We start from the raw sequence: 24,578 nt of genomic DNA, 5'->3' as shown, positions 1-24,578 counted from the left end.
CTTTCAGTTCCACCTGTGATCAACACTAATTCCACTCCTCACCATCCTGGCAACTCCTGTTCAGTGATCCTGTCCAAAACCTGGCATCCTGCACAATCCTGCACACCTACAGAAGGTATCTCCTGTGGGATCTATAGATATTCTCAGTGCCTAGGGAAGCAAAATTCCACTTTCTGTCTGTCAGAACTACTGCAGCCTTAGGGAGGGAGAAAAGACAAGACCAAAAACCCAACAAACACACACTTACACCTCCTACTGTTTGGAAAAGAACACCTCAGGCTATTTCTTGATTTTTTTTTTTTCTCTTCCATTTCCACTCTTGATTAAAAACTAGAAGTGACAGTAAAAACTTGGAAAAAGCAAGATTTATAAAATGGTTCATAAAAGAAAAGACAAGGCATGGCTTTCAGTGATGATATCTGACCAGCACCTTGGAAACAGCTCCTTTGCTGCATCTGCCAGAGCTAAATCCTGGGCTGGCTATTATGTCAGCCTCCAGCAGCTGTGAATTACTTAAAAGCTTTAGAGAAACATCTTGTAACTGCCAGAAATCATACTGCAGTCTCAAGAACACTATTCCCAGAAGTCATGATTGCAAAGAAGGGCAGGAAAATAAACAAATTTAACAAACAGCAAATTAGATTAACCTCTCTGAAAGCCGAATCCCTTTTACTTTTCAAATTTCTCAAAAGCCAAAAGGCCATCAGCTAAATCACCTCACTCACATTTACCATCAATACACTTTGAAAACACTTGAATATTCCCAAAGTTACAACCCTAAATGTATCCCACTTCCTGACATCAGAGTTCCATTCACACCACTGTCCAAACATACTGAATGTCTGTCAGAAATAGACATCAACTTCTTATATCCTCCTGCAAAAATCAGTTAACATTTCTCAGATTCTAACTGACTTTTCCTTCAGATAATGACAGCAGGGCAGAATATTTCTATATATTCCACATTTACCATCCTCTTTTAAGAGGTTTAAGATTCCCAGGTAATTTTCCTCAATCATTCACCTAAATTTTGGAAAATGGTATTAGCAACTGAACAGCACATTACTTAAAAACTACAATTTATCCATTCAAGTACTTTGTTCTTGTTGTTCATTCCCAGTGCAAAAAGCAAGGTACAAATGTTACAAAGAAGTGACTGCACCAGACCTAGATCAATGATGAGTTTTGTGAGGAGTTTCATCCTGGCAGCAATCACAGAAATGGAAGATTTGCAATAATCTAGAATGATTTACATAACCTCAGCACAAAAAAAAAAGGTCATTTAAGTAGTGCTAGATCAGTCTGTAGATTTTCCACGGAAATATGCAAAACCACCACTGGGTAAATGATTAATGGAATAACATCAGAATGGAAGAAAAGCTGTAAATGCAGGACTACAGCCAAAAGGCACAAATAAACCAAATTAAAGACATTTAGAGCAAAACAATTCCCTAAAACACTTCAAGTTTTCCAGTAATTATATTTTGACCTATTAAAACCCTTCTTATTATTATTTTGTGAAGTTTTTTGGTGGTTTTTTATTTTGTTTTGTTTTTCTGTTTTGGTTGGGTTTTGGTTTTTAAATACACAAAGCACTCCGTCTTTACAAGGGAATTTCTGCAAACATGAAACCAGAAAACTGAAAATTATGGAGATAGAGCTATAGCTTTGAGCCCTCCAGTCCTTTTAAATGTTAGGCTACTGGAAAAGCACTGCAAGGGAGAATGAGGTGAACAGAATGTGCCTATTTTCCAACACCACCCCCCTCAAACACCGCAGTCATGGTCAGAAACTTGAAAGGAGGAATTCTGAAAGCTGATTTTATTCTCTTTGGAGCTCCCTGACATCACTGTTTTTAACATTCGGTTTCCATAAATCCAGAAGTGTCATAGAAGATGTATGGCTCGACTCTGGGAGGAATGTGCCATCCTTTTTGAAGTTCTACTTCCAGCTTTGTTTACTACTGAACCATTGAAATATTATGAAGCGTTAACTGGCCCATTATCAGAGCGTGTCTGTTCCCTATCAGGGTCCCCTTTGTCACTGGCTTCCGTCACACCTTGTATCTGATTAACACACTATAGGATAACACAGAGCTACACAGATCTGCTTTGTGTTCTCTCACAGCTGATGAAAAACAGATTTTCCTTTTCACTTTAATGTGGTTGCCCTTTAATTGGGTCTGTAATAGGGTTCATTTGATGTGATTCCTCATACTGAACTGAAACTGCTATGCAATAAGTAGAATGCTCATTATGTTCAAGGCTCTACTTAGTGATTTGTTACATTCTTCATTAAAAACCTACTGTTTGCATGAAAGATTAAATTAACTATTTATTAAGAAAGGAAAGATTTATCTTGTCTAGCTATCCAAAAGTTAGGCATGTGATTTTAAATCTGTGCCTCTACAAACTAAGGAGAGAAACAGATGTTAGGGATCACCTTCTGCAGGTGCCTACCACACCTACCTTAGTGTAAGTACCACTGCAGGGCAATTCCTTCACAGGCCAGGGAAAAAAATCCTTCCACCACTTACACTTGTGCAACCTGGAGTAACTGCTTCACAATCAGCTTCATTACCATAAATATATTCTGACAGGAAGCTCACAGAAATCTGGGAGCTGAAATTAATGGCAAGGCAAGGAAAAAAGAGTAACCATTGATTCCCTCTAAATTTAGGTGGTTCCATAAAACGTAGGGCACCCTCAAGGCTCCTGTATTGGCTATAGCAGACTAGAGAAAGTTTTTCTCCTCCCTTTTGGAGGAATGTAAGTTACCTCATTGGCAACTTGTTGTGTAAGTAACAGATCAATGGTTTAGCTCATCTTCTTAGTCCTACAAATCCAGAGAACAGGCACCAGTGCTGAAAGGGGATCTGTCCAAGTCAGGTTTTATGTGAAGACAAAAACAATCAGGACACTCTTGCCTTATCTAAAGCTGCCTGTGGTTACTCTGCTGCAGGCAGAGCCACAAGAAGCAGACTGCTGGCAAATTGAACAATGAACAGAGGAAACTGCAGCAGCTCAGCTACAGCCCCAGCCCCTCTGCCCACCTCTCTGTTCTCATGTTTGCCACAGGATAACAGGGCAACAAGATGCACCACAGAAAGGGAGTCCTGTCAAATGAAGGGAAAACCTTTTTTCCTGGAGTGACTACAGCACTCTTCATGGAAAGAGGACACCAAGCTGGAGTCAAAGGTTATCTATTTTCAGAGCATGCTGCCTATTCAAATAAAGCCCACAGCAAATCCCTGTGGTCTGCTCTTCCTTGACTCTAAGAGAGCTGGCCAACATCTCCTACAGCTGGCCCCAAATCCCAGAGCATGGAGGGTTCACAGCACATTCCTGCTTCTTATGTGAAATTCCAGCATTCCCAGCATGGAGGATTTCTGTCAGGGAGCTTAGCTAACATGGAAAGATGCAAGCTGATCATTAACAATGAATTCCATAAAAGGCAAACGTTATTTGCCATTCATTACAAATACCCAGAGCAAAGAACAAGAGCTGGAAAAACACCTTAGGCATGAGGCCCTTCCTAAATCCCACAGACAATGCTGTAACTATCTAAAATGATGTTTTACTCCTGCAGGAAGTATTGTGATCCACTCTTGATCATAAGAGAAACAAGATGGTCTTGAGAAACTGGTCTGGATTTGAAGATGCAAAGGCACTGAAGAGGAAAATCGGGGGAAAGGGGAGGGTCAGACTACAGAGATCCTAGGATCTGATGATGGTTAATTAAATACCCTTTGAATAAATGAGGAAAATAGTTTGACTGCAATAAAACTGAGCTAGGAGCAGAAAAATAATAAGAAACCTGACAGATGAGTAGGCCTCTTGGCTCTTGACAATGTTGCCTAAGGTGAAGAGAATAAAACCATCTCAAGTAAGCTGACATCTCTTTCCACAAGCTTGGAGTTGCAGTTGTCCAGGCTTCTGCAGCAGGGGAAAAGGGAAATGAATTTGCTTGAGACTCCCATACCAGCTGCTGATTCCAGGCTTTCAGCTAAGCCCTGAGAGCTGCCCCACTTTAGGGGTACAAGCACACTGAACTGGCTGCTTGCTGCCAAAGCTCAGCACGGGACTGAGACTGAAGCATTCCTAAATCATCAACTCAGACATTTTTTAACAAAAGGGATATCTTGCTTCTCCCAGTGCAAAGCTGAGACTGCCCAGTATATATTGTGCTAAAGCAGCACATCTGTTTCAGTTCATCAATGGCAGAGTCCAGCCAAGCTATATTAAACAAATCATCACTAGTGTAACATTTCCATAATTTCTGTGACAATTACTTTACTACAGAAAGCATTTCTCCCCTAAGGCTTATAAGCCATGTGATTTTCTCCAGTGCTATTTCAATCACAGTACATACAGCTCATTGATGAGTGAAAGAAACATTTGTCTCCCTGAGTAGAAATTATTTTCAAATCTACTCCCCAACATTTATTTTCTGATTTCCATCAGAGGACCTACTCCTGTCAGCATGTGTGCAACAAGAAGACTGAAATGTGAAGGTTTGCTTGTTGTGGATTTAGCATAGATAAGAGGATCCACCACTCTTGGAGACTGTTCAGACACCTCAGCAGGCACTGCTGGTGTAAAAGTGCCCCACAATCAAACACCTCTGTGTTTACAGCCTGCTTTAACATTCCTTTAACACCTATCAAGATCTGAGCTTCTGATAACTTACCTCTTCTGTTTCCTACCATCACTAATTAGAACATGTTGCCTTTTGTGCTTGTGTTTTTTTGTATTGAGAGACACAAATGCAATCAGATTCCAGCATGATTGAGAAAGCAATCAATTAATAAATAGTTTTCTTTGCCTTCCAGAAAAGAGAGCATATTATGCTTCCTGTTCCACTCAGGGCCATGGTGTTTATCCAACTTATAAAGATACACACAGATGATAAAGCCAGAAAGACCTTCTTGGAAAAAGAACTCTCCTAACTCACCAGCTTACACCATTCTAAGAATGGCATTGCTCACAAGCAAAGAAAAATACAATTTACCACCGTGCAAGCTGCTCTCAGTATGTGTTTGGTGTCTCTTCCTTCACCCCCAATAACCACAGTACCACAACATTTCTTCCCTTTATTCTTCCTCAAGGCCCTGAAAGTCGTGTCCAGTGCTTTTTGCAAGTTGAGAAGCCTCTCCCATCCATTTTCTTAGCACTCCTCACTGATTCACAGTGAGCATAAATATATTATGATCTTAAGAAGGGAAAATAGGCTAAGTACATTTTACTCAGATGGTAATACTGAATATAAAGCTGTATTTTTGTATGTTTATTCTTCTATATTCTATAAATTTTGCTTAATAATATTACTAACAATTTTTCACCAACTAGCTATTACAACACACCTCACTGTAAAGCTTCCCCATATGAACAAATCAACACGTGAGTCACTTGGAAATTGCACTGGCCCCAAGGTAAAACAAGTGTTGGATGCACTCAGATTGTCCAGCCTCACACAGGAGAAAAATAAAATCCTTCCACTGTTTCCATTGGAGATATCCCTAGAAATAGGTGTTTGTGTTAAGATTCTGAACATGATGCCCATCATAAATAATTATCATCTGAGTTTAAATCCAGTCCTTCGTGAATATCAGCAGCAACTCTACCACTGGAGCAAATTTTCATTCCATACCTCCAAGAAAAGAGAGAGCCAGATAAAAGAATTCCAGCTCAGAAAATGTTAAGTCATTTTACTGGTTTAAGGGGACTATTAAATTAGAAGACATTATTAATGAGTAACAACAGAAGAAGGCAGACTAGACTATATGTAGTATTTTGCAGTGCAAGTTAGGCCTTACACTATATTAAAGTTTTCAGAGAACAAGCTGCAATTCAATAATTCAATTGAAAAAGGAACAATGCAGATGACTGAAAAAAGCAGCAGGGTAGACAAAGGTACTGCTTCTCTTGACTCAGTTAAATTGTCTTTGGCTATGAAATTTAATTTCCTATCAGCTGCTCTATACCCAAAAGGATGTACAGTCACTACAATCCTCAACACCACTTGATAATTTAGTACTCTTTCTTTTTTCCAATTTAGCAGTGTATTACAACTGTCCCAAAAGTTTACTGTGATCCATGGATAGCTGGACAAACTAAGTTATGTAGCTAAAGGAAACCTATCCAAAAGATGAAGGCAATATTAGAGTGACTGTTCCCTCAGCAGGGAACAGCCAGAGTCAGGATCGCTGCCACATTTTCTTTTTGAAACAAATATTGGCATCAGGCAATGCAGAGAAGCTGAATAAAGCTGCTGGGTAACAAGAGCCATTTGTTTGGAGAACTAAGAAATAATGAAAGCTTGGCACACTTATGTAATGTGATTAATTTATTGAAGTCTGAAAGCACTTTTAAAAAGTGTAAAGTTAACTTGTATGAATTTTCAAAGTAGATACACACTTTCTGGAAGTCTGATGCAGAGCCTAATGATTGTCATTGTGCCCTGAAAACTCATCTTTTATCTATATGATTAGAAAGTTGCACAAGAAAAATACTTTCATTTTGCCATATACTTATTTATTTTCAAATTCTCTTGTGTAAAGAGGCTCTGGAAGGATAAAGGAAGTCAGACCTACCGCTATGATATCCAGAGTGTTGTCACAAACCTTGCGGATCTCAGCGTTTTTATCATGCATCAGGTCTATAAGATATGCTGGGGCTTCTGCAAAGCAACTGTTAAGGAGAAAAACTTTCACCACACCCCTCACCAACCTCACCAGAGGCAGGAATTTTTCATCTCATGTAGCAAGAATGCATTTTTCAAATGTTGCTGCTGTATCATTCCAGAATTACAGGACACAAAAAATAACCACCCAAATCGCTTCTCAGATATTCCACAGAGATTAAAGGCAAAAAGAACATGAAGAAGTATTCTTTGTGTTGTTAGCAATAAAATCACTGACTTGCTATCCTTCCCAGGGTTCACTGAACCCATTCTGAATGCTTCAATAAAATTTAACATTCAGTTAAGGCACACAAAATTTCAGACCAACATATTTGTATAATGGTGCAATGCAAAAAGTTTGCCTACACTCTATATATGTTCTTCTATGAACTGTGAATTTCATTATGATTTGCAAAAGAAATTCAGACTGTAAATCAGATTGGATAGCAACTAATGAGTCACCTGGTCCAGTGATTCCCCCTCCTACTCCCCTCCCTGCTTCAAAGCAAACTAAGTTTTAATCTTTACTATTAATCTTACAGTCCCTTTACATGCTTAGGCTGCCTGGGTTCTTTTCTTCAGCTGAAATAAACATTTACAAAGAAACCTCTGAGATCATGAGGTTACTGCAAGAGAAATAGAAGTCAAACACCAGCAATGGCAAATTAAGTGCTCTAATTCTAGATGTTTCATCTGTAAAAAGATACGTGTTTCTTTGATGATGACATCTCTGGTGGCTTGGTGGAACACCATCTGATAAAATACATAGATGATCTGGCAGACAAACTCATCATCTTCCTGCTGAGCTGCAAGGAGAAAAAAAAAAACCACCATGATTTCAAATCTCACAAATAGAAGCTTTTGATGGTAAAAAGAGTAGTGAGGTGTGGGAAAACCCAAACTTATTAGACCACTAAGGATCTATCACTAGGAGAGGAACTGTTCCTCCTTCCCATACAAACACCAAACCCTGCCTTGCAAGGAAACAGCAATGCCAGTTACAGCCTCTGCTGTGCACAAATCAAGTCAAACAAGGCCAATTTACCGTTCAGAAGCTCAATGAGTGCAGGGATGATTCCAGATTTAGCCAGCAGTGCAGCACAGGAGTCATCCATGGAAACAGTCCCAATCATGATCACCACTTCCAAAACGAGGTCATCCTCAGCACAACCTGCTAAGGCAGAAGGCAGGAAATAGGAAGGATTACCTCTCTCAGGAATTCTTAACCTACTGGCAGTTGTGCATTTATCTGTAGACATGATTCTATTCTTCAGTGTTATGTTTTCCTAAACAACCACAAATTACAAAGGTAAACAGATTCTACTCTGAGCACTCTAAATATTCTACAAGAGACTCTGCTTTGGAAGCCCAACCCAACTTTGTACAGACCTGGTTTTAGCTTATCCTTGAGATATGGAACCAGTTTGTATTCCTTCAGCACAAGTTCCCAGTCCAGCTCTGGTAAGGTCAAATTTGCAAGTGTTCCCAGGCATTCAATCACAAATTCTTCTTCTTCATCATTTGATACTTGAGCTGCTAAATCACCAACATATTCCTGAAGAAAATACAGCAACAACCATTACAAATTAATAATTTGGGTTCCTAAAGAACTCACACCTCAGCCAAACTAAAGCTAGTTCCCAAAAGAAAACAAAAGAGACTTTAGTCCTGAAATAAGGACTAACAAGGCAGTTTCAATTCCAGTGGATTAATAATCTAAGAAAACATTTCAGCACTCTTCCTCCCCATCCTTTCACTTTCAAGGGATATGGATTGTTTGTTCAAACTTTCCAAAAGTGGTTGCTACAACACAGAGGTTAAAAAAGCCTTTAGAAAAAAAGGAAAAGAATATAGGGAATACCATTCTGCATTAGTGGCAGAAATGGAGTTCTTTACATAAAGATTTTAATAAGTAACTACAAGATTTTCTGATTATATCAAGAGGGGAATAATGGCTTCTACTTACTCTTTCATACTGCTTTAAGACAATTTGATATTCAATCCACATTTTCAAAATATGTTTAAAATCTCCATGATTGGAATGATGTGTTTTCCTCCTTTCTTTTGAAAGGATGGCTTTAAAGGATCAATATTTAAATATGAAGTATTTAAAACACCCACAAATATAACACACTTGGCACAGTGGGGGGGAAAAAAAAAAAAAAGCACCAGATTTTTCTCTCTAGATTCAAAATCAAAAATTTAGGATAACTGAATTGTTATGATGTTCAACCCAGCAGCTGGGGCTTCTTTGTTTGTTTGTGTGTTTGTTTTTAAACTGACTGGATAAGGCTTAAGATGTTTTCCCCATAGTGGGGGATCCAAACTCTGATCTACCAGCTGAGATAGCCTTAAAAAACAAAACATAAATCACCCCAGGACACACAAGGAAACTTAAATTGGACACCCTACAAAACCAACCATGGCAGCTCTCCAGAGCCAGTCTTTTCTAGAAGGATAAAAAACAGAGATCACATTAGGTAAGACCTAATACTTACAATAAACTGGCTTTTAGTTGGTCCATCATGTTGTGAAATATTTCTGATCATCTTCATCAACAAAGGGTCCTTAAACTTCAAAGCTCGCTTCATGAGCATTTTCAAACCATTTCCTGAAAAGAAACAAACACTTAGAAAATCCTCCAAATAAAATAATAATATAAAAAAAAGGGAAAGTACTGGCTGATCAGAGATCAACATGCACCCAAAAAAATGCTTTAAGCTTTAAAAGTTTAGAATGAAAAAGTGCACAGCAGTTAGTCCAGGCACAGAAACTTCTCCTCCCATTCCATGGAATAAATATCTTGTTATGCTTTTAAAAGTATAAAAAAATCTATGCATGGGAACAGATCTGAAGTGCTTGACCACATAGAACAAATCTCAGTGTTACCATTATGCTTCCAAAAGATCACCCTGCCTACCTAAAAGGTGCTGCTAGCTTGAGTTTCACATTTAATATAAAATTGGATGTCTCTGCTCCCCCTTCTACAGAGCTATTCATAGAATTTTAAAGTGGAATTTCAGGCCACAGAATCTCTTGATTGCAACTGTCCCCTCTGAAGGCCAGTAATTGACTGCAGCAGCTCCTAAGGAAAATGCTGAGCACAAGTGAAAGTTGGAGCTGCTGAGTAATATTTTCTCATTTAAAACTGCTAGTATGCAAATAATAAAATTTTAAAAGCAATCCAGAGCTACTGCAAGAGATGCAGAACTATCCAGACCATGAATCAAAAAATTAGAACCCAAATGAAGCTCAATTATAATAAAAAAAATAATGGAAAGATTCAAAAGACTTCACTGCTTTTCACTTGATACTAGCAGGTGAAACACCAATCAGCCAAAGATGGATTTTAGGCATGAGGCAGAATAAAATCCTGATGTCATGACTCAAATGTCCATAATTTGCATATGTAAGTATAATAAAAGAAAATATACAATGTGTTGTCATCTCCAAACCCCCACCAAAACCTCAGTTACCTTCACAAATAAGCTGCACATTTCTTTTGTTGGCAGCAAGATTAATACAGAAAGAAATAAGCTCCAGATCAACTCGCTCATCAGGACACTCAAAAAGCATCTTCATTAACTGCCAAGAAACACAAGCACACTTAGGTCATTAATCTTTGCAAAGCATTAGAAAAGCACTGTTATGATATCAACTACAGTAACTTTTTTTTAAAATTAGTATTCAGCATTTCTGCAGGAACAGTGAAAGTTACAAAGCTCAGGGGCATGACATGTATAGATCCATTATTTATGGATAAAAATCCATATAAAGTGCCAAAAATGACAATCACTCATCACCTTAAATTAACTTGGTTTAGTTACATTTTTTTGCTACCACTGAAATTTTTGTCTAACTGGTTTTCAGTATTTGTGAATGGATAAATTTCTTTAGAAAGCTTAGGTGACTTTAATACAAGAAAAAAAAAACAAACCAACCCACAATTTAATTTCACAGAAAGTCAGATTAATACCTATTAGCTTAATAAAATTATGACTCTAAACAGACACTTAATTGTAAAATAATTCTACTACTATTTTGCTGTGAGTTACTCCACTGATAGGTAATTTAGCTGTCTCTACAGCACTGTTCTTCATCTTTGCAGCTTCCAGCTAGAGCTGAACACTGCCACATCCCACACACTCCTCAGCAGTAATCCCATTCTTCTGGTAACATTAATGGAAGTAGACAATCACCTATAATCCTGTTCAAACTGTTCACCAAATGTCAGTGAATTCCCAGGTGATTCCCAAGGCTCCTAAGCTATGGATTGCCATCATTTTCCACACCTGGCTCTGTACTGTCCATTACATCACAGGCTGGCTATCCTGGCTCATTTGGTTCAACAGGAACAGGTTTTCAAATGGCATTTGGAATATATGAACATGACTGAAATAAACCCATTTCTTTTCCCTCTGGTTCCAATCCTGGCAGACAAGCCCTGCACAACTTCAGGGCTGGGGGACATCACCCTGTTTGTCTCTAAAACCCATTCAGTTCATAAGACATATTTAGATTATAATGCAAACCAGTGTGATGACAAGACTGAGATTACTGGAAGAGGAAACAACAAAGCCTAAAGATAAGCAGGACATAAGGTACAAAAACTGTGGCTCAAAAAGGGGCTAGAGGACAAGAAAGCAATAAATAATCATTAAATTTAATGATTAACTAATCATTAAATATTTGTGTGCTTGCCCCCTGGTGGAAAGACAAGTCTGTAATGCATTAAAAGCTAGAGAAAGTAGGCGAAGAATCCATTTAAAGAGGAGAAAATAAAAAGAAACAATAGGATTGCAGGAATTCCCTACAAAGTGTTTTACTCCAGCCATTCTGTATGTTTACCTATTATCAGATAGAAGGCTGTCATGTCACCCAAAAAATCCCCCAAGTAAAAACTACATTACAACATAGTTATTTATGTCTTTCCTGAGACTTTCATGTACTCATTTAAAAGCTATCATTGATTTCTTCCTCCCTTTCTTAAAAAGGTAGAATCAGATTTCTCTAGGTTGTTTTAAGAACTTATAAAATCCCTGGTTTATTAAATCCTTAAGCCTGACAGTCACATAAGAGGGAATTAACAGAGAAGAAAATTGCCATTTAACAAGTAGAACACGAGCATTCAAAAATCACCCCCCGCAACTCTTCTGTTACAAAACCTTTAAAAACAGATTTTTAAAACCCTTCAAATAATTTGAAAGGAAACATTCTCATTACTTACACAATACAAAATCTGTGGAAATTAAATGTTTAACAAGATGGGATTACACTGTTAATTACTGAACTACTTCTCTATAAAAAGAAAAAAATATATCCAGTTTCAATTAAAGCCGTTCAAATTTTAAAATAATAGTTTCATACGAGTTCCATGTTTCCCATTATGTCTTCATTTAATTTGATTGCTTCTTGTGCCACTTCAAAAGGAAGAGTAATTGCTGCCAAATAGGAAATATTAAAATTAAATTTGTTCTGCTTTTACTATGTCCATTGTCATCTTTTACTGATTTAACAGGAAGGCAGTAAAAAGACTGCAGCATGTGCAGTGAAGAGGCAGTAGTGTTCAATCAGACAAGTCCCATATTGAGTATCAGATACCACAGACCAGCACTGAAATCACTGTGTCTAGACTCTCTGGCACCTGCCTTCACTTATTTACCAGTGACCAGAGGCCAACCCCCACAGCTCTGTGCTCACATACACCTCTGTCCAACCCCCTCCCCAAGCCCAGCTCCAACATCTTTGAATGATTATGCCAGAACTGCATGCCTGAGGAATCTCTCCTGAGCGGCTACTCCCCAACTCTGCCGTTTGAAGTGATGCTCTGGTTTCTGAACTTCAGCAGATAATGGCGGACAGGAGCAAAGGGGGCTGTCAAGAGAGGACGTTTACCAGCATTAAGCTGAAAAGAAGCTTAGAGATCAAAGAGGGGCCAAACAGGACAACCGTGGTGGAAAACATGTGGGCAGCTTTGGAGAACCTTGCACACCGCTCTGCGGTAAAATATTAAATATCACCATGACATCACTGCCTAACCATGCCCTTTGATTGGCCAGGTTATTACCAATAAAGGCTTTTATAAGCATCTGGATGGCATTTGCACCTATTTAAACAAAACACGCATTGCTGAGGTCTAAACAAGAATGAACTGTTAATACTCACTTTTAACTGTTACTAGAGTAGCACCCACTAACTCCTGCAATCCACAAGGATGTTTACCCGGCACAGCACGCGCGAGCCCTCGGCGCAGCCACAATTATCACAGGGAGCTGCTTTTTCAAAGCACTTTCTACAACTGCTGAATGTTAATTATTATTTGCCAGTCTAGATGAACACCTCTCCTCAAAAAGAGACAAACCCACACAAGGGCGTACACCACTACTGAAAAGAGATTTTGGGTTTCCTGGGTAGAATTAGATAGCAGTGAGTCATTTTAAAACAGTCATTTTCTTCTCCTGATGCCTTCTCCACTTCCTAATGCTTTCTGCTACCTGTATTCCTTGATAACCATCCTAATTCTGAACTTCCATTAGTAAAATTTAAGCTCTGGTTGCTTCAGCTTCCTTTTGAACAGTGTGCAGATGTGACCTGTGAAGAATCAATAGCCATAGTTATACTTTCCAACTTTGTTTTTACTTCACTAAAGCCCAGTGAAGGCAGCAGAATTGTTTGCAGCTCCACCAGTCTTTGGACACAGCTCTGTAAGCACTGGGGATCCAGAAATCATACCAAGATTCCCTGAATCACATCACAAGCAAGTCCTGAGACACTGGTGGAGGAATTTGAGTTTGGCTGGTAACTGCTAGAATAAAGCAGGTCACTTATATCATGCAAATGCCTTAAAAAGTAATTGCTTCTTGTGGAAGAAAAGACAGCAGGATGTTTACAAGACCACTTTGTAACATATATTAGTTATTCCCATCAGTCCTCCCTTCTCTATTATCCAAAATAATCTTGGATGTGGGAAAACTTCACTGATTTTGCCATAAGATAACGACCAGAAACATTCCCATAACTTTCCATGACAACTTTCCATTCTGGAAGTATTTGATGTTAAAAACCCATCTGGCAGGAAAGAAGATACTGTGGTGCAATTCTGAAAAAGCTACCAGAGAGCTTTTACAACTTAGGCAACACAGGCTTTCTCAACTCCAGCCTCACCAGGGCTGAGACAAAGGTCAGTAAGAGAGGACTTGGTACTTGAGAAAAACAAAAAAACCCAAACCAGCAAGAAACAGCAAAATACATGCACACAAAAAAACCAAACATATCCACAAAATCCCATGATATTGTGTGAGTTAAGTAACAAAATGCAGCCTGAAAGATCAATGAAGAGCCTTCCACACTCATCAAGTCTCCCTTGCTGTACAAGCATGCAGTTGGAAAAGGAATGGTCATGTAGGAACGTAGCCCTCCTTGGCTGCTTTCCAGTTCATATCCTGCAATGCTGGAGACACTGAAATTTTGATACCCAAAGGGATCAGGCAAGAATGCCTTCTAAAACTGTAAAGGAAATACTTTCTGCTACATTCCCTAAGGAGCTGCTCTGCACAAGCTTTCATCTCTTTCTGTAGGAATCCAGAGGGTCACCTGTAATTCCAGCAGTTCGTTGGTGCAGCTCAAGTGTCAGCAGCAGTGACAGAGATCGGTCACCTCTGTTTTTGCTGTGAAAGCCCAAAAGAACAGTCCCTGTCTGAGGAAGAGGTGCCAGCACCGTGGCTGTTCCCTTTGTCACCTGCGGGTGTCAGTGCGAGCTCTGCCATGAGCAAGGCACTGAGAGCACGAGGGAAGATGGATTTTATCAGCTCCTCACCTACCTGAGGGATACAGTCTGTGTATGCAAACATTGATTTAAAGCAATCGTCCATGCTGATGTGATACAGAATGCAAATCGCTACTTTTTTGTTATTTTCGTTACCTAGAAGGAGAAAAAAAAATATTATTAGGAGATCTTGTAGCTGTTGTTAAATATGCAAGGGAGGAAAATGAAAAGCAGAACTATCCTAGCTAACAGAGGGGAAATTTAAATCAGAAATGACACATTAATGAAAGGGTCTTGGCCTGGCCTAGCCAAATGAACCACATATTAGTGCAAAGAGGGAACCAGGGCAATGGTAAATATTTCTTCCACTTCCCAGCACCTCAAAACACATCCTTAACCCCACTTTGCAAGGAATGTATTTTGTGGAAGGAATGCTTAGTAATGACTGGTTATCCAGAGAAAGGCTTGATCAGTTTCCAGCTAGAAAATTAAGATTTAGCTGTGGATATTCCAGTTGAAATAACAAGCTTGTCTTGAATTGAAATAATAAAGAGAGAAAAGTAAGAAATACCACTAACAGGTGTTTTTGAAGGAATCCACTGCCTTTCAAGCAAATCACATACTGGTTGTTTTACTCTCCTAAATAACAATATAATTCCTTTGGTGTCTTTTGTGTTTCATACATTAGTGTATTTTCACAGTGATACTTACCAAAGAGAAAGAGACTCAAGGAAAACTGGAGCAGTTAATGTGAGTAGGGTATGAAGAATTTCACTGAAAGGTTCTATAAAATCATCTTACACAAACATACAAGTGTTTAAGAACAACACAGACGAATTTGCTTCTGACTCACTGCTGAAACACAGACTGAGCATTCTCAAGCTTTCCTCTAGCCCTGCAAGAGGAGGATATTGGCTATATATGGGATAAACCCTGCATCTGAATGTGTACATTAGTTCAGCCAGGATGTAATAAGGTCACCAACTCCAAATTCATTCACAGTTCTTATACAACTCATCAGCAATACTCTACCTCCCACTTCTATTTAAGCTAAGTCAGAAAATATCTGTGTAATAACCTGGAAAGCACAAAAACCTCAAACAGCAACCAAACAGTGAAATTTTCTTCCTGCATACATCACTGGGAGCTGGGATTTCCTTTGAGAAGCAAGGATATGATGCCTTTATCCAAAGAATGAGCCTTTTTCAAAACTGAATTATCCAAAGAGACCCATGAAACCCCTCTGGCAGTTGCCATACAAGTGAGTGAAGTATTCTTAGCCACATTAAACCTAAAATCACAGCTGACCTTTCAAATCCTTCTAGAGTCTTACCTGCCTGAAAAAACTGGTATCACAATCTTCCATACATTTAACAGCATAAGGATAATGCCCAAATGTGAAAGCTACTCTGACAATTATGAAAATAAAAGCACAGAAGGTACCAGTAAACAAAATGAAGTGTTATCTTTAGTGCTTCTCCTGTGACTAGTCAATTAACCTACCTATTGACCTGCAGAAACATTGGGAAAACAATAATTTAATGAAAAAAACTTCCCACACATATAGGTAAATTTCTATAGAAATTTAGAAGTTTACAGAAGAAATTATTCCTCCAAATTTCACATGTCTAAGGAAAAAAAAAAAAATCTCTTTACACTGCTTGTAACACTTCACTCCATGCCTGTATTTAGGACTTAAACACAAGACTCAATTTACAATTACACCTAGGTGGATAATGCAGGAAACTGTGTGTGAAATAAAAGATAAGCCAGTATAAAAGCGAGAAAAGCTCCCCAAAACAATAACAAGAAGAACTGGAATGAAGTTAGACCAGGCCTTCAGCACATATGAACTGCCAGAACATTAACAAGAATGATGCAAAATTTTACTCTTTAACCTTTGTCCCTTGTGGGGTTTTTAATCTCATTTCTGCAAGTTTCATTTGTGCTAACAGAAAGCATCAGCTAAAGTACAGTTTTACATTGGTAAGCTCAGCAGCTTCCTGGTATTTGATAATATTAGTGGCTTATTTTCAATCATAATAGGCTGATGTAACAGTAAAGGGCTTCTATTTTCTTTATTAGAAGTTTCTGCATGATTTTCTAACCTCTTTTTTTCAAAGGTCCAGCTTGTCACAATAACCTTTCTGATGTGTGAACATCACCTTGGGTGTCAGTGGTAAATGACAGCACTACCTCAGTTTTAAAACTACTAAAAATAATCAAAAATATACAGATAGTCAACCTGAAGTGTGAAGAATATGTGGAATCCAAATAAACTTATTTTATCTGAACAAACTCCTAGAGTTGCTTTATAATGACCAGCACTTAAACCATTCTCCAAAAGTGCATTCCATAAAGTAGACTTCATGACACACAAAAGGCAAAGACAGCTACAGTTTCAAAGAGAAGAACTGAATTTAAATTCCTCTTTGCTGAGCAGTTATCTCACCAATTTTCCCTGAATTTCCCTGTCCCATTGTCAATAGGGGGAACAGAGAGGGGTTTAAAGCATTTAAGTAACAAATATTGCACAGCCTCAGCAATGAACTGAGTTATGAGTTATGATAAAGCAAGTGAATTCTACTAACTTGATGATAAAACTACAGAACTAAAGCTGAAAGCCAACAGCCTGCAACTAACCCATCTTTTAAGTGTTTAATGGTGCATGCATTTTAAGTTTAATTTTAATTTCCCAGAGAGAGATTTCAGGCTGATGCCTGCAAGTTTCACTGTTCTACTTTCCCTATGGATGCACTTTGGTGAAGGAAAAGCAAAACCTTGTGATTTTCTCAGTTCTCCTGCAAAACAGCAGCAGCTCCTGATCCAAAGAGCCAAACACTACAGGAAAATCAAGGGGAGCTGGTTGTTCCTAAGCACATGAGTTAACATAACTGTTCATCTCCTGCTCACTTGGGAAGCACCAAGCCTGCTGGAAAGCTGACTGGAGACCAGGTAGAAATGGTTGAAGATTAGGAAGAGGACAGACAACAGCTAAAGCATTTTAAACTCAAAGCATCACCTGCAGGCTGAAGGTTACATGAAAGAGGAAGAAGTGACAGACTGTGAAAACCTACCAAGCAAATTCTGATCCTTTTACACTGATACTTCCAAAAATATAAACTACCAGCTGCTGACTATTACTTGAATATGTCAGTACCAGTTCCTTTTTCTAATTATTCTCTACTCATCTGAATGCTAATTAATTAACCCTGAGTCAAGCATTGCATAAAGACTTGGCTGTAAAAATTTCAAACCCTGCCCAGCAGCTGGCTGGAAAACAGCTTTCCAAAGCACCCAAGTGATACCTTTCCTGCTATTTTTGACCACTGCTGAAAGCCACACGTGAAAAAGCTGACATTGAAAGGAACCCTTCCTTATGACTGGGTATAGTAAGGATCAATTATTGCCCTAACTAGAAAATGCAAGAGAAAAAAAAAAAATCCAAATAACAGATCTATGCCAAATGTGTTCATAAAAATCACCAAAGTTTTGGTGGGGTGCCAGAAAATTGTGGCCTACAAATGCTGGTAAGTTTTGAGCATCAAGCTTTTTATGACTGAAGGTGGAATAGCCAAATGGCCTAAAGCATTAAGGGCAGCCCTGGAAAATAATGGCCTAGTCATTATGGATTCTTCTGGTATTTATGGCAATAAAACATGAATCATAATGAACTCATTGGATATTAAATGTGTGGGTCACGAGCACTTTGATAGGATTTCCACAAGAATCTACCATTAATTAACCAAATAATTATTTGAAAGTGTAACTGAATTAGCCTTAGTTCTTATACAGCCATTCCTGAGAAATTGGTCATTCCCAGCTGAGTGCAGTTAATGCCTTAACAAACCAGTCATTAACTGCAGTTACTGATTTTGTGGGAATTATTGTGTTATAAAATACACTCAACAGTTTATAGAAACAATACTTAGATTTTTTTAGATTTTTTTTTTTTTTGCAGCTGTAGTTCAGCTGGAGCAGATGGGATGGAAAAATATCAGGTCCCTGGGGCTGTTTTCACAACTAGTTTTTTGCAAATTAGAGAGGGAAATAAATACATGATGGGTTCTGAGTTCAAAATGGCTTCAGACTTTTAGCCTTTGAACATTAATAAGGAGCCATGTGCCAGTTCTGGGGACCAATGCCTGAATTCCATGTTTAGTTCTTACTATGGTTAAAGGACTAAATAGTATTAGTAGCACAAACTAAAGAAAAAAAAATGATTTCATCACAAGATCAAGTCCTACATTTTGGTTCACTTTGTGAGCTTAAAAGAAGTCCTCCATTAGGTCCATGACAAAAAGAGAAACCCTAATGCTGTAAAACTGAATTGCCAGTATCAGCTGCAGCAGCAGCATTCAGCTTTCAAATGGTAAAGGAAAAAATAGAATATAAATTACAGAGTAAATTATTCAAATATAACACTATCATTAATCAAGCAGCCATCACTTCTAATGGAATAATCAATGTCTCCACAAAAGATATGAAATATGCCCTATCCCATCTATGTGCAAAACATTAACAACACTAAATCAAAACCAGAACACAGATGATGACAAATACCTGTTAAAAATGGCAGAGTGAATCTTTATTTCAGCTTCAAACTCTTAATACTTTAATGTGATCTGCTGCAGAATTAGGCAAGTAAGAAATCTAGATTATCAAGAATGCTACAAAGTAAATATCAGATCTATGTGCTGTCTCACTCTAAAGTCAGAAAACAGATTAATCAACAGTTTATTCAAATGTATCATAATTAGCAGTGATTTCAGGAAAAAAATTATAGAAAGGTATCTCCACTTACCTCTATCCCATATCATTCCTCACAACCAGCTCTGAAACAGTTGGACTGAGTTAGTCCATGTGTGTTTTAGACACATATTGGTTTGATTTACATATGTAAATATAAATCATACTGGATATATCAGTTTATTTTATCAAGAGAAACTGAAAGGATTTTCAAATCTGCTCAGACTCAAGGAGACTAGACATTGTAAATAAAACATTATGATAGTAATTACATACTAATAACCCATCTTATGCCACTTTTATGTTATTTGAAACTGGCTTCATACCATAAGCCTAATTTAAAATCTCAGTGCTGCCATGGTTGGGTTTGGGGTTTAGTTTTCTGGGGCTTTTTTCCCCTTCACCCAAAGAGCTCAGTACATGCCACTTCTGAAACCTGGTTACAATTTTTTTTCCTAGGAAACAAAGAATTTTAGTGATGAATCCTAAAGGAGTAAAGACTGACTAATTTGAGTTATTTAATGTTGCAGCACAAGAAAAAATGAAGCTCCATGTCTGGAACCTCAGGCTCCATTTCTTTGCCTGGAACTCCATGCAAGACAGACTGAAAAACATTCAGTAACCACCTCAGTGTAGCATTGCCACTCAGAAAGACAACACAGCACAGCCACTGGGTAATTAACACACTGCTATAATTAGGAGTGTCCTTTTTTGAGGCAAAACATACCCCATTTTTTGTCCTTTGGATGGGCTATAACCAATCATACTTGAACTTACGTGACCTCCCATAGAAACTGGAAGCTGATTAGTTGCAATATCCCATATACCTCAAAAGGAGAAAGAAATCAACTACAAATTCAGACTAGAGAGAAATCAAGAGGCAACAGGGTTACCCCTGAAAGAGGAAGGTAAAGCTGCTTCTCTTTTCTCCACAAAACTATTATGGTTTGGATTAGGCTATGAGCAAGAAAGAAAGCAAGAGATAGGAAAAAAGAGTTAATGACTGTTGTTATTACCAGAAACAAGAAATCAGAAGAGGTTCTTAGTCAGATTCAAACTGAGGAAACAAACACTTCCAAAGTAAGTGGAAAAAATTCTATGCAAAGATCTTCCTCTAGAAGTCTCCACCACCTGTAGATTAAATGGAAATATACAGGACATGCATAATTTTTGCCACATCTGCACTATTATTTCATTTAAGTACATCAACTGCTCCAATTAAAATTACTAGAAAATATTGAGACCTTTTGGATCTAAACACACCCTTCTAATCCAGTTTGGAATTCAGTGGGAAAGGAAATAGGTGGAGGTTTTCTGTGCTCCTGGCTCCAAAAGCATCTCAGCTCTGAATGGATGGTGCAGCTGGATTCCAACATGCTCCTGCCTGAAGGAGGAACAAACCCAATGCAGGATTCTGCCTCTTGCCCTGAGAAAGGGATGATTCACCACTCTGAAATGGAAACTGGTTTTACCCCTGTTTTGAAGATGCTGAAGTATAAAGCTGAGGTTCAAATCTACTAAACCCAAAAAGTGGAGTTAAATATTGGTTGAGCTTTTGAGTCTTCCAGATAGGAAAAATTGAGCTCCATATTATTCAAGCACCCATTTAAAAGGGCTTGAAGAGACTATTATCAACTGACAAAGCATTTCTCACCTCAGCAACTGCAGACATGGAGAATCTACAGTTGGTCTCCTGGACTGCAACAATCATTTGAGAAACTCTTAAATAAAGAACAAACTTGTGAGTAAAGATGCTTCCACCAAGTCTTGAAGGAAATCAGAGTGTAACCTTCCCCCTTACATCTGAACTTGTAAAATCCTCAGGAGCTCCAGGACTACTCCAGCACAAAATTGTTCCATGTGGTCCTTTGAGGCCACCCCTCTGCCTGCAGCCTTCACAACAGCTCTGGAAAAGGTGCTCCTCTCTTCCACCCTGGCCCTCTGTAAATGATGTTATCACAGCTCAGGAAGATGAGCACAAGTGCCCCACCCCTTCTTTACAGAGATTTTTCCGAGAAACCAGAACTAGCTGTTGGTGTTCTGTCATGCTTCAGGCATCCAAGTTAAGCTCTGTAAAGCTTTCAGATGTCAACAGTTCAGCAGAAGATTAAATTTACTTTTACTGTTAAGTATTAATTTGCTCTTGCAATAAGCTAAGAAACCATTAAAAGCATTGAATTAATTCCCATCTTGTAAGCTCCACAATAGAAATACTGGCTCAGGGGATTTTTTCTATTCATGAGTTCAGTGAATTTCCAACAACTCAGCTCCCTCATCTTTAGATTGCTGCCATCTCTCCACTTCTGTCCATGCCACTGCCATGAGCATCCTTATTTTCAGTCAACACACATAAAGTTAGCTTCTTGTGTTCCACTAAAGTTATCCTCTTTATTAAAAAAGCCAATAACACAGGTAAATTCACACATGCACTTGTGACCAGTACACCACAACAAGGAGCTTTCACTCACCTGACACTGATGAGTCTCTACATTTAGTTCTGTATTTCTCAAAATGAGAAGTCATTTCTTTTTTGAAGTTTGCTGTCTAATCCACATTCAAGGTATCTAAATTGAAAATTAAATGCTGAGTTCTAAGACACATTGTGCACCCACCTCTCCTTAAGTCAATCAGACATGTTTAGGTCTATCTGCACTTCTAATAAGGATTTTGAAAATTAAGAGATGTTTTTGGGGTTTTTTGTGTTGGGGTTCTTTTTGTTTGCTGTTGAGGGTTTTTCTTTTTTTTTTTTTTTAAGCCTTGGCCATACTCACCACAAATGATAAAAAAAACTACCATTAAAATAAATCCCTTAATAATTGCTGCTTTCCAACAGACTGGTCCCTGTAGTTGAACTGTTACTTAATGTGCTTCAGCCAGCCTTTACTATAAAGGAATGGAGACACCCCAGGCAATATTCACACAAGTAGTATTGGAACCAGCTGCTGCAGAGCCACCTTAGGAAAAAAAGGTTTCTCAATTTAATTGGGAAAACAGGAGGAAGCATAAATTTTACTGCCATTAATAACTTCAAGCAATCCCGATATGACTTTACCTCACCCTCATGGCTGGACATGTGCTTTTTGTTAGGCTATTTGCCACATCTGACCCTTATTGTTTGCTCACTTGATCAGGTAAGAAAATGTATGTTTCTTTATAGGATAAACGAGGCCTATTAAAGTCAGAAAAAACACTGCAGTAGCCTATAAGAAGCTCCATTTTTCAACAGATGTGTGAAGCTCCATAATAAGTTCATTACAAAAAGGCCAAGTGAACTCATAAAGAGAGCACATCTACTTTAAGCCTTCTTAAAAGAAACTTTCATAAAAGGAATAGAGCATTAAAAACCCACAGCACTCCGTTAATTAGAGAGCAAAGTACTACTTGGCTTTTTAAACAGCAGTCACCATATAATCCAGCTTGGCTGCATACCATATCAAGCCTTGATTGTTAAGAAACCCAACATACAACAGTTTGGCAATTCTTTGATTGCTCATTAAACCCAACTTGTAAAGAATGGAAAAATATCAGAGGAATTTCAGCACCTCCCAGAAAAGATTCTATCAATGAATCCAGGCTCTTCACTGAGGACTAAATGTGACTGTCAGTGCTACTCTCTGTTCTGGCTTCTCCAGCTTAAATGAACAAGTCACAGAAGGCTGACTTACTTTGGAGTTTGCACAGCCTTTGAATTATCTAAAATTAGGTGGCTACTGCTTCTCATTGTGCTTATATTAATTCTTAGAACACCGAGAAATTAAGAACATCATGCCAGGATGCTCACATTAATATGGCAGAGAGGCTGGGCACAATCTGTGACTGGCAAAACCATACTGTACTTCAGAGTGCTATATAACAAACTGAACACAAATCCACAAAGTCAAATTGCATTCAGCCATTGTAATCTGTGCTGGAAAACATAACCCAGGATGTTCCTCACTACCTAAAATGTTTTTAAGATTGACTACCTTGGCACTGTGTGGCACTTTCACAGATGTATGCACAACCCTTCAGCACTCCAGGTTCCATTTGGGCTTGATCAACAACCAATCCTGTTTTGTGACCCACCCACTTTTCAGCTCACCAGAATCTGTGTTCAGCCTTCAATTTTCAAAAGCAGTAATTGCAAGTAACCAAAGAGATACTTCAGTCTGACTTTCAAGCATAATGGGGTTTCATTCTTTCAGCATGGCTTGCACTGGGGAGTGAATGAAAAGAAAATGGCATTTCAAGACAGTATGTATTGAGTACACCCAAGTCTGGGAGATGAACACACACATCATAAAAAAAATGTTTATTCCCCGCAGAGTCAGACCTACTCCTTTTACTCTTTGAGCAGCAATGCAGTTCCCACTGTAACAGCTTTTGCAACATTGCCCATAATTTGCATCCTTGGAGGGGGATACCTCGCTGATGGGAGGAACCAGAAATGCCAGCACTGCCCACCACACAAGGATTCTGCCAGAAGCTTCTGAACAGGGCTCCACCATCAGCTTTTCAGGCTGCTCTACCCCCACAGCAGCACTCATCTGGCTCTGCTGTACAAACTGCCTGCTGTTCTCATGGCAGACAGGGAACTATTTGTCTCACTTCACAAAGGCTAAGAAACAACTCAGACGCAGTGTAAAATAGCACCCTTATTAGAAGACTATGAATCACAAGCTGTGCCTATATTTAAGAGAGCTGTACTAAAAATTTTGTATTCAGTTTGGCCACTTAACTGAAAAACAAAGTGGATTTGGTCCAGACAAAAAGTGAGGGGGTTTTTATTTTTCCTTGTAGACAATGTTTTCTTCTGTTTGCTGCCAGGGCATTTACTTTAGAAGCCAATCACACATCCAGGGGAAGAATTATGAAAAAGGGTAACATGTCCCTTATGTCCAACAGTGGAAGAGCATTCCAGGGATCAAGAAAACAGATTTATATCCTGTTTTTAAGTTCAGCTCTATGTTTCCCCCTTTCCAAACTCTACCATAATTGGAGCAAGTCACTCCTCTGCTTCACTTCCCTTGAATTCTGCCATGCAAAGCACAATGAGAGCACTCTAAGAGTGAAGCAAAACTCCACAGAGTAACATGTAACAGGTTGCTTTGGTCTCTGCTTCCAAGGGGATAACTGGAAGACACTGAACCTGTGTTTTCCACACTTCAGGCAAACATCTAGTTTAAACCACTTGGTGCATTCACATGAATTCTCACCTTAGGCAACTGAAGTCATACTTCACATATATTGGCACAGAAAGGAAAGATCATTCTAAACATAATTTCTAAGTATTAAAACAAAACCACACTACAAAAAACATTCTCTGCAGTGGCCTGGTGATTCCACATTTAAAAGGTCTTAAAGGATGGAAGTCACATAAAGCAACAAAATCTCTTTTCATAGC

At 38.5% G+C, this 24,578-nt stretch overlaps 1 protein-coding gene across 3 annotated transcripts in view; it reads right to left on the bottom strand.

Moving 5' to 3' along the window:
- The window catches only part of KIFAP3 (kinesin associated protein 3), a 67,051-nt gene that overhangs the window by 26,030 nt on the left and 16,443 nt on the right, over window positions 1-24,578 (bottom strand). For 2 of the 3 annotated variants that reach the window (XM_015636495.2, XM_015636497.2), the window contains exons 11-17: window positions 14,502-14,602; window positions 10,158-10,266; window positions 9,180-9,292; window positions 8,071-8,236; window positions 7,727-7,855; window positions 7,389-7,487; window positions 6,593-6,678 (exon numbers count right to left, since the gene is read on the bottom strand). In XM_015636495.2, coding sequence (XP_015491981.1) covers window positions 6,593-6,678; window positions 7,389-7,487; window positions 7,727-7,855; window positions 8,071-8,236; window positions 9,180-9,292; window positions 10,158-10,266; window positions 14,502-14,602 — 803 coding nt within the window. The remainder of the gene's footprint in view (window positions 1-6,592; window positions 6,679-7,388; window positions 7,488-7,726; window positions 7,856-8,070; window positions 8,237-9,179; window positions 9,293-10,157; window positions 10,267-14,501; window positions 14,603-24,578) is intronic. The other variant, XM_015636496.1, reaches the window with a different exon arrangement.

Source organism: Parus major, chromosome 8, assembly GCF_001522545.3.
Source record: "Parus major isolate Abel chromosome 8, Parus_major1.1, whole genome shotgun sequence".
Classification (NCBI taxonomy): Eukaryota; Metazoa; Chordata; class Aves; order Passeriformes; family Paridae; genus Parus; species Parus major.
This window is presented reverse-complemented; position numbering and strand designations above follow the sequence as displayed.